This window comes from Cucurbita moschata, unplaced genomic scaffold (genome assembly GCF_002738365.1).
Source record: "Cucurbita moschata cultivar Rifu unplaced genomic scaffold, Cmos_1.0 Cmo_Scf00006, whole genome shotgun sequence".
Taxonomy (NCBI): Eukaryota; Viridiplantae; Streptophyta; class Magnoliopsida; order Cucurbitales; family Cucurbitaceae; genus Cucurbita; species Cucurbita moschata.
The window spans coordinates 2488152-2502432 of NW_019268522.1; the positions used below are offsets into that span (position 1 = coordinate 2488152).

A 14281-nucleotide genomic window follows, 5' to 3' on the forward strand; every position below is an offset into this window, starting at 1 on the left:
GGGGGGGGGGGGGGGGGGGGGGGTGGGCTGGTTGTCATTTTTTAAATCAGTGAAATGGTCAAAATAATGGGGTGAAGCAGCATAACTGATGGAAATATTGTAGTCTACTCAAAGGATAATGGAAATAAAAGGGTGAGATCTTCAACACTTGTCCAAGAGTTCCAAAAATTTGGTAACACGAAAGAGGGAAATGAAGTGTACAAGGAGGAGAACGGAGGATGAGATGTTTTTTGGTTAATTAGATAGTTCTTACATAAGCGTTAGTAATGATAGAGGGCCAAAATTGCGATATTGTTCGAGAAGAAAAGAGAAGAAAGTGTGAAGAACATACGTCTAGTTTTGATGGTGAACTACTACCATTTCTATCTCATTGACTTGGAATGTAAAAGCAATTTTGGCCGTAAAAAAGAGAATGCTATGTGTCTTTAGATTTGGTGGAAAATTCATACGAACTTCTCATTGATGTAATGGACAGATACCAAAATGTTTGAAGGAAACAAACTCCTAAAATGAGTGATAGAGAAGCAAATAAAGTAAAAGTACAAGCTGCTAATGAGAGTGAACGAAAGCCTCTCAGTTTGTATAAATATTATGAGGAGGTTAATGAAAAAAATAGAAAGATTGGCACCGTTGTGACTTCGAAGATGGCTATATCAAAATACTTCACCCGAACTCTAGATTTGTCTTACAAAATTCTTTGGTTCCTTTCAAACCAAAATTTTGAAATCATGGATTTGATAGCATTAATCCACCTTAAATTGGCTCATAGACATTATATCGGCCTAACTAACACTTGGATCTTAGAAAAGAATGAATTATCTCTTTTTCCAAGGGCTCGGGGATATGCCTTCAACTCCCTAGAGGTGGCTCATTAGAAAGGATGCAAGGCAGTTGCTTCTAAGGAAAAAGCCAAAATCACTTTTGCTAATAAAGCTAAGCCTCCTTACAAAGTGTGAACTTATCTATCCTCAATTACCAGACTGATACTATCTCCCACCTAACCAAATGGGATCTCCCACTCTTGTTAACTTCCCCCAAAAGAAGTTTCTCATGAGCTTCTCCAAGCTTTTACAAATATAAAAGGGGATTCTGAAAAGAAAAAGGAAGTAAAAAATGGGTCATACACAAAACCAATGGGATGAAAATTAGTCACACTCCTTCGGAAACAAAATGCTCTCTTCCAAGAGGCGAGACATTTTTGGATCTTCTCCTAGATTCCAAAATGCAAGACTGATCCAACCCAAAGAATCCAACATACAACCTACCACCAAGGTCCATCTAGGGACCTTGGATCATAATTAATACCAATGACCGAACTTTTGTCTCGGTTAATCTTAAGACTTATAAATTATCTTAAAGAAAGACAAAGCAATTAAGGTTACAAATAACTCTTCCTTATTGAAAGAGAAGAACATACCGTTGGCAAATTGGAAATAAAAGAGATGGACTTTATCCCTCTCTATCCTAAGACATTAAGTAATGCCTCTACCCATCCCCCTAAAAACAAGCGGCTAAGAATGTCATTGACCAAAAGAAAGGGAGAGACGGTGGATTGCCTTGCTTTATACCTTTCGATGATAAAATCCTTCCTTTAAACAAAATAGAGAACATGACATTTCTCGCACAACTCCATATATACCCTCTCCATTTAAAGCCAAAGTCTTTCTTCCATGCTACCTTGTGGAGAATCCTAGTCCACATCAACCTAGGCTTTCCCAAACTCAAGCTTGTAAAGGATTCCTTCTTGATTGCATTCCTTGTAATCTTCCATAGTCTCATTAGCAAAAACAACTTGGTCTAAGTTTGTCTCCTTGCTAAAATTGCACCCACCAAATGGTCGGAGACCGTGCTTGGCAAAACTTTTCTTAGCTTATTGGCCAGCACCTTTGCAATAATCTTATAAAGGCTTATGACTCGAATGTGGATCTAGAAGTTTCACACTTTCCTCACTTTCTCCTTCGTGGGACAAAGAAACTAAATTCAAGCTTGCCAACAAGATACCACAATTCAATATCCACTTTCAAATTTCTTCTCGTGCCAATCTTCCAAGATCAATGTGAATCTTCCCAATAATGAAAACCAGAACCATTTGGTAAAGAAGTCACCTGATATAAATGTTGAAAAGTAGAACATATGAGCCAAATTTCATGCCAAAGTAGACTGTTTGTACCATTGCAAAGCTTGGATAAAGATGCATTTTCCAGAATATTCAATTGTTTGGAAATGTCAATCCATGGACAACTCAAACAAATGTTTTTTTTTAAGTCAGAAGCCTATCTTTCCATTCAGACATATGAGAGATTGTACAATGACACTAAAAAAATATTTAACAATCCAACAAAAGGAACCCAAACCCACCAAAAGGGATTCCAATCCCAAAGAATAATACCTACTTGATAATTACGAAAAAACATAAAGGAAAACATGCATAAGTAGGTGTTAAACCTAATGCATCCCAAAGAACATCCAATGAAGGGAGGGAACAACATGACCCAAAAGACTATATTACAAAGATCAATCCCACTCTTGGAAGGATAAATCCTCGCCGAATAACTAAATATATTCCTACATCATGTAGAAGTTGACTCCCTCCATCTTTTGAATAGGGGCTATGACATAAAAAAACCAAAACCTCGTCACCGACCACATTTGCCATATGGTGGGTGATGGACAAAGCACATCCTTTTGGACTGACTCTTGGACGGAAAACATCATGCTAGCCTTACGTTATCCATTTTTGTATAGACTCCCTTGTTATAAAACGACCACGATCAAAGAAACATGGAATGGTGTCAACAAATTTTGGGACATGAAGCTTGGTAGGAACTTAAAGGATAACAAAACTACAAAATAGGCTGAATTAATCCTTGACCTTTCCCCAGTTGTATGGGGTCTTCTCTACAAAATTGAAATGCTTTCCTTTCACTATCGGAGTTTTGTCTACAAAATTTTTGATGATGGACATAGGGAAAAAAGTAGAAGCTACGAATCCCATGCTAGCAAAGACAATATGGAAAGACTTACCCTAAAAAGGTGAAGTTTTTCTTATGGAAAATAGCGCATAAATCCATTATCACAAGTGAAAATTTACAAAAAAAAGAAAAAAAAAAAGAAGGAATGTCTTATATGACTATATTTCCAAGTTGGTGCTCATTATGCTAGAAAGACAATGAATCATAAAACCTCTTATTTATGCTATACTTATATGCTTAAAATTTATGGACAAAGATTCTTAATATCTTTGGATGACATCTCACTTTACCTAGCGAGGTAAAGGTTTTATTGGACATGACCTTCAAGAATGCAAAAATTGTGTTATGGAAAAATTTCATTATGACGTTCTTTTGCAATTAATGGAAAAAAAGAAATCAAAGAGTATTCATGTGGAAGACACAAACTTATACAATGCTTTTCGACAATGCTGGTTAACATGCTATATCTTGGTTTAAATTTTCCAATATTTTTGTTTTCTATAATCATACCTTCCTCATTGTAAATTTAGAAGGTTCTTTTTTTTTTTCCGGTAAATATCACTGATAGCACGCCCCTTTTGTTAATTTGAAACATCAATGAAATTGCCTCTTATAAAAACAATCTCACTCTTCGACTGAGGAAGAACATCACTCAACATTTCCCAAAAGACTCCAACATTTCCCAAAAGACTCTCCAACCTCTTTCTTGATACCTAGCTGGATCCAAAATGCTATTTTTTGTATCTCCATTGAACAAAAATGAAATTTCAATAAACCAACGAAAATGGTAGTGTTTGTATGGAAGAAGTTTGGAATGTTTCTCATGGGAAAATGTTTAGATGGAATTAGAAGATTGTTTATCTACTTGTGGCTAGGTCAATGGTTTGCTACTGAGGCATTTTTATGTGAATGCTTTTCAAGGTTTGTGCTAACATATCTGAATCATCTACTTGTTTTCTCGTGTTTTTATTTTCTGAATTGTATGGACATAGTACTTATAGAATATGTTCCACACCAACTTTGTAATAGTTCCAGATGATTTTCTTGTCAGTAGCTCTGGTTTTGATTTGCAACATGATTTTTTATATTTATTTCTTTTAGCAACCTGTCATGTTTAGGCTGATCTGATATTGAGTTTTCTTTTATTTTTGCAGCGGCATACAAAGAATTTGCTTTGCAGTTGGTTGAGGTGATATTTAGAACATTATTTATTTATGATGATCGTGGATCAAGGGAAGCTGTGGATAATGTAATTATTAAAGCTTTAAATGAGATAACGTTCATGAAAAGTTTTGCAGCAGCCCTTGTGCAGTCCATGGAAAAGCAGTCAAAGTTACACACACGTGTAGGATGCTGTAGACTTCTCAAGTGGTCATGTCTTCTTCTTGTTTATAGTCAGTTTCCCACCATTTCAAAGAATGCCTTTTCTAGATTAGCATCAGCTCAAGCGAATTTAATTCACATTCTTATGGAGGGGTCTTTCCGAGAGCGGAGGGCTTGCAAGCAAACAATTTTCCATTTATTATCTCAGGTTTAATCTGTGTTATCTTTTCATAAATAATGAGACACTACATATTATTAACTCAATTTTGACTATTTTTGCAAATTTATTCTACTTATGCAGTCAGCAGACATGTGCAGAATGTACATTGATGAACTAAATGATGCACGAATACCATTCAAAGATGCTCCTGAGTTACTGACTCTGTTGTTGGAGTTTTTAAATACTCTACCTCCCTTATTTGAGAACTTCAAGGTCAGCAGTTAATATTTTTGACTTTGCTCAATGTTGGAGATTTTCTTATATTTAAGTTTAATTGCGATCGTTTTATGTTCTCACTTGGCTATCTTTGATTGTGTCTGTTTTATACAGCCAACATTTCTTGATCTCTATGTCAAGTCAGTTTTAAATGCCAGGGAAAAACCTACCAAGAATCTTAGTGAAGCATTTCGTCCACTTTTTGGACATATGTTACATGATGATCTCCAGAGTATTGTTATTCCATCTTCTGTCAAAATGCTTAAACGCAACCCCGAGATTGTGTTGGATTCAGTTTCATTCTGTTTACAATCTGTTACACTGGATTTAAGTAAGTATGCAATAGAAATTCTTTCAGTGGTATCACCCCAGGCTCGACATACAGATGAAAATAGAAGGATTGGTGCATTGACTATCGTAAGATGTTTGAGTGAGAAATCAAGTAACCCTGATACTCAGGAAGCAATGTTCAATTATGTTAAAGCTGTTATTGGAGGTTTGGCTCTGTGTTCTTTATTGATTTTATTTTTGTCAATTGGTTGAGGTAATGGTCCTTATGTTATTTATGTATTACCTTTATGCAATTAAAACACTTGTTCTTTCCATTCTATGCGCCACATTGACAGAAATGTTTTTGATGCCTGCTAACAAATGGTTATGTTCATGTTCTGAATTGTAAGGTATGGGTGATTATTCTTCTGCTAACTTCTTGTGGCCTTTGGTTTCCGTTTTTGCAGGCTCGGAAGGAAGACTAGCATTGCCTTACCAGCGGATTGGTATGTTCAATATGGTGCAAGAGTTGGCTTACGCTCCAGAAGGGAAAAGGATTTACAGTCTTTCACAATTAGTTTGCAGCTTTCTTTTGTCAAGTTATAGGGAGGAAGGTAACAGTCTATCTATTCATCCTCTCGATAGTTCCTTTTTATTGCAGGCATAAATTACATTCTCTTGGGTTATTTTAATGGCTTTAACAATTCCCCGAATTAAGTTTATGTTGTTGGAATATCTTCATTTTCCCTTTTCCATTCCCATATTGATGCTAAACTTTATTGTACTAAATATAGGTAATGAAGAGGCAAAACTTGCAATTTTGTCTGCTATAGCTGCTTGGGCTGCAAGATCTTCTGATTCAATTCAACCAGAGCTTTTATCGCTTTTTGCATCTGGCCTCAAGGAGAAGGAAACACTGAGGAGGGGACACCTTCGTTGTTTACGTGTTATCTCTAAAAATTCTGATGTGATTGCACGGGTTGGAAAGCTGAATTTCGTGGATTTTCTTGACTCATTTCATTTGTTGTTGAGTTTTCTCATATGGAATTCTTGTAATTTTTCGTTTCTTGTGAAAAATCAATTGGCAGATATCAGGCCTTTTAGTGCCTCTTATCCAACTAGTGAAAACTGGTTTTACAAAAGCAGTGCAGCGTTTGGATGGAATATATGCTTTGCTTTTAGTTGGAAAGATTATGGCAGTCGATATTAAAGCAGGTGTTTATCACAATTAATCCTGTTTTTTATTTTCCTTGAGATTTGAATCAAGTTTGCCAGAATTATCTAATCCCCCCTTTTTTACTTGTCAGCTTTCATTTCTTTAAACTAGAATTGTACTTTCATTGATAGATGAAATATAATCTCTATTTTACATGTCAGCTTTCGTTTAATATTGGTTACATGTGTTCGAGGTTTTTAATATATACTAGTAATACTGCAATCATGTGTTAACTTTCTGCATATCTTCAGCTCCTCAGTGGTTATATGTTCACATGTAAAGCCATGGCTTTCTGGGTTTTTGTTATCTTCACGATGAGTTGAGAATTTTGGTTGAAAGGGAAACTGAGAATTTGTATGCTATCATTAGATATGTTCATGTAATCCTCCATTCAACTTGTTTTCTGAGGCCCTTTTTATAGGTTTTCCTTTATATTATATATATTTTTATTCTTTCCTATTGTGGTCCTTTTGTTATCTCCTTTGCTGTTTGGTGCCTTTTTTTGTCTTCCTTTTTCTTCTTAATATATATTTTAGTTGCGAAGGGATTTTTCTTGTCCAAAAAATCTCTGATGCCCCATTATGTGCGTATTGCTAAATTTATAATTTATATGTCCATGCTTGTTTAGATGTTAAGAGGTTCCTTCTTTGCAATTTTCTTTGAATAATTCTTTTTTTAATTTTATGTTATCTTATGTCTCAGAGGAGACTGTTGCAAAGGAAAAGATCTGGTCTTTGGTATCTCAAAATGAACCTTCAATCATACCAGTTTCAATGGTAGCCTTTCAGAACTTGTTATTCCTGCCTATTTAAGTGTAAAATTATTATCAAAAGGGAACTTACTATTTATATGGGTAATTTTTTTTTTCTGTGGTGCACAGGTATCAAAGCTGTCAATTGAAGATTGCATTGCATGTCTTGATCTTCTTGAGGTGCTTCTTGTAGAACACTCGCGCAGGTTATAATCTAATTGCTGATTCATCAACAATTCTCTTCTAAATGACGAAATAAATAATACTGATTTCCACAAGCTGCTTGTGCTTTTATTTTGTAGAGTGTTGGAAACCTTTTCAGTCAAATTGCTCTCGCAGGTAACTTCTTCACAATATATATTAGCATAGTCTTCCAGCGATGTAACTTTTTGGTCACCGAGTATTTATACCTCTTGCAGCCATTACTGTTCTTTTTGTGCCATCCAAGTTGGGATGTTCGAAGAGTCGCTTGCAGTGCTATTGGGAAGCTTGTTGCAGGTGTTCCAGAATTGAGTGAAGCTCTTTTATATGAATTTGCAAATTTCCTTTCTATAGTAGGAGAGAAACTCCGTTTATCGAAGATAAGGTCCGTCTATTCTTTACAGTTTTATGAGTGATTTAATTAATTGTTGCACTCGTATGATAGTTGATACTGTTTCTGTTTCTTTTTTTTTTTGGAAAGTAGACAGTAGTATTGAAAAGATAAATAAAGGAGAAATACAAAGCAATCAAAGATTCAACCTACAAAGAGTGGGCTACGGAAAATAGAGAGCAAAATAAAGCAAAAGCTAACAAAAGAAAGACAACACACAAGAACTATAAGAAGACATCCCAGTTGTTGCAAATAGCTTGGAAAGAGTAACCCGAAAAAGACTTCGATAAAGAACACCAATGAGAAGCCTTAATTTTGATCATCTTGAAATGATCTAATCATGAGTGGAAATTATCTTAAAAAATTCTCTGATGTTTTTTTTTTAACAAGAAATGAAACTTTTATTAAATAAATAAAAAAGAGACTAAAGATCAAGGATGCAAACTCTTCAATGGAGAATTAAGAGAATCAACCTAAACAGAACAAGCAACCCAAAAAAACAGGAACTTGAGGAGACAAACCCAAGAAGACCATCAAGTAAACACAGAAAACATTGCAAATAGATGATAAAAACAGAAAGGCTAAACAACAAAAGCGTGAGGCTAAAAAACAAAAGTTCGAGAACATCACCAAACCTCCAAACCACTAGGGAATGAAAGAGCCTAAAAACAGCCTATTGAAAACCGCACTAAAGGCCAACATAAACCTTTTAGGGGACACCACCAATCCACCCAGGGAGCTTAGAAGATCAAAGGAAAAACCAAAAGGAGTTCAAAGAACCAAGCACCAAAAAACAAGAAGGCTAAACAACAAAAGCCAGGGAACATTACCAGACCTCCTAAATGCTAGGGCCTGAAAGAGCCATAGAAACCACACAAAAACCCAAAACAGCCCACTGAAAACCACTCCAAAGGCCCATAAACTTCTAAGGGGACACCAACAAACCACCCAGGAAGCTTAGAAAACAAGCTTTCAAGAGCCCCTAATATTGTTTTGAGTTGAATTTGAGGAATAAATTTCTTGAAGTAGAATACCACGAGCTTCAATAAGAAAGAGATGCAAGTTTCCTAGGCACAGAAGGAGGATGAGGAATCTCATTTTCACATTCTTGAAATAACAAAATTAGATCTTTTGAAAAAGATTCTTCAACTGCTAAATCATCAACCGTAATTTCCATAGGTTGTGAAATGGAGTCCACGCTACTCAAAAGTGACTTCAGATTCAACATCCAAATCACGATCAACACTATGTGAGAGAGTTTAAGTAGATGTGGGATTTTTTATTGAATGGATGACACCTTTGGTGAGGCCAATAGCCAGATGGATTGGTTGCTTTCTTGTAATTGGAGACCAATAAACTTGTGTTTTTTTTCAGCATTTGAGTTGAAGGAATCAGACACGAGGAGAGAAAGAAATATAGTCGACACCTTCTCAAAGGGGCTCATTAATACTTGGGGAAGGCAAAGGGTCATACACATTTCCTTTATACCATCTTCCAGTTGTGAGACCTTAATGCCTTAAAACTCACCCACCTTGGGAGAGCTAGTGTTAATTAAAGGAAAGATGAGTGCTTTTTGAGAACCAGAATTAGAATGACGCAGGTTCTGTGAATGTCTTCCATCATTATTTTTTCAACAAAGTCCTCAATAGGTTGAATTGAAGAATAATCTGGATAAAAAACCTGCTGATCTCCTCCAAGTGGCTGTTCATCTCCTAGAATTATACCTGATTCGATCAATATCTAGGAAATTTGAGCATAGATTTTCCCTTTTCTCACTCCCTAATGAACCCAACCCTAGCCACTACCGTCAAAGTAATCATATCTGCCATTGTCATCATCTCCCTGCCGTAGACTTGGAATCATCTACAACATTAAGCCTAGTGACGATTCTTGAAGAAATATTTGTTCTCAATTTAGGAACTTCTTGAATCCATGATTCTAGAAATAAAAAACTGATATAAGAAAAATTCTCTGATTCCTTTCAAACCATATCTTCGAACGAATGGCTTTAGAAGCAATAATCCATAGGCTTTGTTGGGAAGATCCCAGGCACTAAAATGTTGATAAACATTGAAGCAAACGTCATCACTGAATGCCCAGTTCATAGAGGATGGAGAAGAGAAAGGACCAGCAAAAGCATGAAAAAGAACGCCAGAAAAATAAATGGAATTAGTCTTTTGAAGTCACCAAACATTAAGGGTACTTGGAAGGAGAGAGAGCCATTGAGTGAAGCCTTCTCTGCAAATGATCCGATGTATTAACTCCATCTTAAAGTAAATCCAGACGAATTGTTTAAAATAGATTTCATCGAGAATGAACCACTTGAATCAAGTAACCATGTTTTGGAGTATGTGGAAGAACTGCTGAATATTGTTGATAGTTAGCAAAAGCTCACTGAAAAGAGCAATTTCCTCGTCTTTTAAACTTCATCTGAGAACAAATCTCCCTGAGTTTCTAGATGAATCCCAACAATCTGCTATAGAAAAACTCTGGTTAATAACCAATCTGAAAATAGACGGAAAACTGGATGAAAGAGGATTATTATTAATCCAAGCATCTTTCAAAAACGAGATTTTTATCCCTGAGCCCAATTTAAAAGATGAATCCACAATTTGCTAAAGTTTCTGAATATACAACCAAGGGCTTCTACAATTTTCAGACTGTTTAGAAGTAGAGGGCTGGCTAAAAAAATGAGATTCCTAAATGCTGACAAATAAACCTATGCCATAATTCAGAAGATTCATTATAAAATCTCCATATTCACTTGGCCAATAAAGAATCATTCCTCTCCGTGAGCATACCTATTCCTAAACCACATTATCAAGAGGTGTTGTAACCCACTTCAAATTCACCAGGTGCTTAAGCTTGCCTTCCCATAGAATAATTCTCGACATTCATTCCAATGCTAGCTGAACTACATTCTTTCTGTTTATCTGTTATAACTACTGGCCAAAACATTTTGTAATTATTTTCTTCCATTTTGATCAATTATAATGGCTCTCTGTTAACATTTTGTTCCTGAATCTGTCTTCGATTTTTATATTGAGGGGATGCGATCTGTTTGTCTGCAGTGATGCAGAGAATTCATCGGACTCTCAAGTTCCATATCTTCCATCTACCGAGGTTCTTGTTAAGTCATTGTTTGTGATCTCAAGAGCATCTACTACCACTGCTTCCAGGGATTCTTCCTTAATAATGTTATGCTCACATCACCCGAGCTTAGTCTTCACTGCAAAACGAGATAATGTTTGGAAGGTAATTTAAATCTTTCCATCCAAATTTATACAATAATATTATTCATAATGGATGAAAAGTTTCTGTTACATAATTCAATGGAAACTCCTGAGAATTGTTCATAAGAATTGAATATTGCAATTTTTTTCCCCAATGATACAAAAGGAGTTCGAAAGCAACTTCATGGGTAATTTGGCTTTGAGTACGTCTCTCTCAACAGTCCTTTTGGGGTCTTTTTGTTCACATATCTTTTTTTCTTTTTATTATACAGAATTTGTATCTTTTGAGCATTACTCTCTTTCCAATCTATCAATGAAGAGTAAGTCAATAAATTTTAAGATGCATTGAGTAGGTCTTTAGACCTATTTGACAATATATTTTTTGAAACAAGAAATGAAACTTTTCATTTATGTAATAAAAAGAGACTCATGCTCCACATTGGAGGTAACAGCCTATTAGATATTAGAGACAAAATTGAAAATTTTGCAACCTAAATGGATACAAAATTGAAAGTTTAAGGACCTGTTGGACATGTTTTTAAAGCTCAAGGACTAATTAGACATAAATTGGAATTTTCAAGTACATATTAGAAAAACTTTTAAAATTCAGGGGTTATAAATAGACACAACTTGAATGTTATTATAATTTAACCTACAAAGTTCAGTCTTAGAGTTTTCTTGTTTGTAATTTTCCAGTAGAACATTGAAAAGCTCATTTCTGTCTCAAAAGAAAAAGAAAAAGAAAAGCTTATTGGGGTGTCACTTCACTTGCTATCACATATTTTCTTTTTCATTTTCTGCTTATGAACTGCACTAGGCTTCCCTCTCCTTCTTCAATTTATTTTTAATAATAAAAATCCAAGCTCTGATTGAGGAAATTGAGAAAAACGATTGAATGTAAAAGCATACAAAAAAAAGCCCACAAAAATGGTTCCAACAAGTTACGTGAACAGATCCCAATCTTTTAACTTCTTAGCCTCGAGAGTTGGGGTTTGGATGCGTAGAGAATTTAGTTTCCGCATCTCCTTTCTGTAGTTATTTTCCAATCTACGTTCCTGATCCAAAGAGTTCCTTTAAAAGTTAACAAAATTCCTTGGATGTTGGTGCGTGGTTCTTGTTGTCTTCTATCATAGAATAATTTTGGATGACTCTAACTCATTTATTTTTCTTTACCCTTCAGAGGGTCAATAAATGCTTGCAGGCTCATGGCTTAAGCGTCGTTGGCACTAATGACATAGAAAATTTGTGCAAAGTAAGTGATTTCCTTATTGCTATGCATTTTGGAACATGCAAGTTGCGTTCTGTGTTTCGGATGACATTTTACTGAATTTATTATCGGTCGTGCAATTTTAATTTATAGCAGGTAGGATTTTTTCAAAGATGCAAGGCATGCTGAGTATAGTATTGAGATGCAAGTTTAATTGATATGCATTTTGGAAAAGTTGCGCTCTGCTGTTTTAATTCAAATCTTAACCTGGTGCATATATCTCTTCTTCACATGTGCTCTGTAGTCTATATTTGCTTTGATGAACTTAGTTACTTTTTCTTCTTTGGAAAATTGTATAGGTTCATCGATTGGTTGAGTACTGCACTAGTATTTTGAGGCATCTACAAGTGCTTGACATGTCCAAACTTTTGAGTTACAGCCGTAACTAAATATAATCAATCAGCAGGAAACTCATTAATTCCAACTTAGCGGCTAATTATGTAGCCTTTTTTTTTTAAATTTAAAGCTAATATAACTAATATATACCCTGTTTGATGATACATCGTTATTGTCTATCAGTTTCATGAAGTTGAATGCCTTATTTAAAGTTTTTTTCCCTCCTTTTTGTTTGTATTTTAAACTTACAGTTCGGGAATAATTTCCCTCCTTTTTGTTTATACTTTTTTTTATTGATAAGAAACTGCTGAACTTTCGTTGGATTTATATCTTTAACCTTTTAAGGCACTATTTACTACAGGGTATCCTCGGACCACAAGGATTGATGAACACTGCAATTGATAGGAGAGAAGCAGCAATTTATTCATTGTCCACTTTAATGACTATTGCTCCACAAGAAGTTTACACGGAATTTGAAGAGGTTTATTATTCTTGATGTTATTATTCCTAAGTTTCTGGCTTGATCATTTCCCGTTCTTAGTGCTAACTGGAATATGTTCACCATGTCAGATCTTTGAGAATATGCCAGATCGTCATTCACACAACATGCTTTCAGAAAATAGCATTCAGGTACATACTTGCCCCTATTATATTTAGGCAACTTCATGGTGTTTACTTTAAGTTAATGTGGATTCTATCGTTATGAAATGTTAGCTTTTACTCTTTAGGAAGTGGGGTGCAATATTGTAGAAGGGCAAAAAGGTGGTCTCAAGTGCTGTGCTGCTTTTGTTGATATTTTATCGTCTTAATCCTATATTATTATTATTGTTTTTAAAAAGGCAACGAGTAAGACATGATCCATTAGAAAAAAATTGATTGAAATGTAAATGTGTAAAGGCATGTACTCATATAAATTTTGAGTAAAATTTCATCTCCAATTTTAACTTAAGTAAAGATTCTAAAGGTCATATTCAATGTAATTATCATTGCCCGTAATAGAGCCGCCTTTTAACTTTTATCTTCAATGTTTTTAACCTATAGTAGAAAATGTTGTAATAGGCTATAATATTACAACGCATGTTGTATTAGTATTACATACATATGTGGACTTCTATCCTTGAAGAGGCAATGAGTTCCTTCAAGTCATTATAAGAGACTGGGTGTAAAGACTTGCGAGTTCAAGTCATGCCAGAAGGTGATAGGGTCTGAAACCTAAAACATTGGTGTGAGGGTTGGATGGGACTTGAGGCATGATTTTGTATTGGAAACCAAGATATACACAATAGAAAGAGAGGCTGGCCTGGAAAAAATGCGTCCTTTTTTTAACAGTGGCCAGGTTGATGGTTATTCACTGTCTTGCTTGCGTTTTTGATTTATATACTTTTTAATTTGAGTTCCATTCTTCCAATAGCCCAATACTTGAGGGTGTAAGAGATCTTGACTTATTTTATGGAAGTTGGTGGGGGGTGGTTATTAGCTGGCCCAAATTATCTGGGTATAAAAAAAAAAAAATACAGTTTTCATACCTCTTGATCATTGAAAAGTCTATTGATCATTGAGCTAGAATTAATTTGTTTTCATACCGATTGAAGTGCGAAGCAGAGTATGCCGGGAACTCTTTTTGTTATTAGATTGTGTTAAAACATGTTGAGTTAAAATAACAGTTTTCAAGTCTACGATCAATTAACTAGAATTCATTTGTTTGCATACCTATGGAGGTCTGAAATGGAGTATGCCAGGACCTCTTTTTCCTCTTAGATTGTGTTAAAATATGTTCAGGTTACTATTGTTTCTGGCTCTTAATTTGTAAGGTGAAATTTAAGATCCTCTTTTTTTTTTTTTTTTTTTTTTTTTTTTTTTTTTTTTTTTTTTTTTTTTTTTTTTT

General features: G+C 35.0%; 1 protein-coding gene across 1 annotated transcript in view; it reads left to right on the forward strand.

Annotated features, from left to right (window-relative positions):
• The window catches only part of LOC111444291 (protein ILITYHIA), a 40993-nt gene that overhangs the window by 1910 nt on the left and 24802 nt on the right, over positions 1 to 14281 (forward strand). Inside the window, exons 2-15 of the mRNA XM_023082332.1 lie at positions 4127 to 4503; positions 4597 to 4728; positions 4846 to 5227; positions 5469 to 5615; positions 5796 to 5980; positions 6090 to 6216; positions 6920 to 6993; positions 7098 to 7174; positions 7271 to 7307; positions 7388 to 7554; positions 10632 to 10815; positions 11974 to 12045; positions 12758 to 12877; positions 12967 to 13026. Coding sequence (XP_022938100.1) covers positions 4127 to 4503; positions 4597 to 4728; positions 4846 to 5227; positions 5469 to 5615; positions 5796 to 5980; positions 6090 to 6216; positions 6920 to 6993; positions 7098 to 7174; positions 7271 to 7307; positions 7388 to 7554; positions 10632 to 10815; positions 11974 to 12045; positions 12758 to 12877; positions 12967 to 13026 — 2141 coding nt within the window. The remainder of the gene's footprint in view (positions 1 to 4126; positions 4504 to 4596; positions 4729 to 4845; positions 5228 to 5468; positions 5616 to 5795; positions 5981 to 6089; positions 6217 to 6919; positions 6994 to 7097; positions 7175 to 7270; positions 7308 to 7387; positions 7555 to 10631; positions 10816 to 11973; positions 12046 to 12757; positions 12878 to 12966; positions 13027 to 14281) is intronic.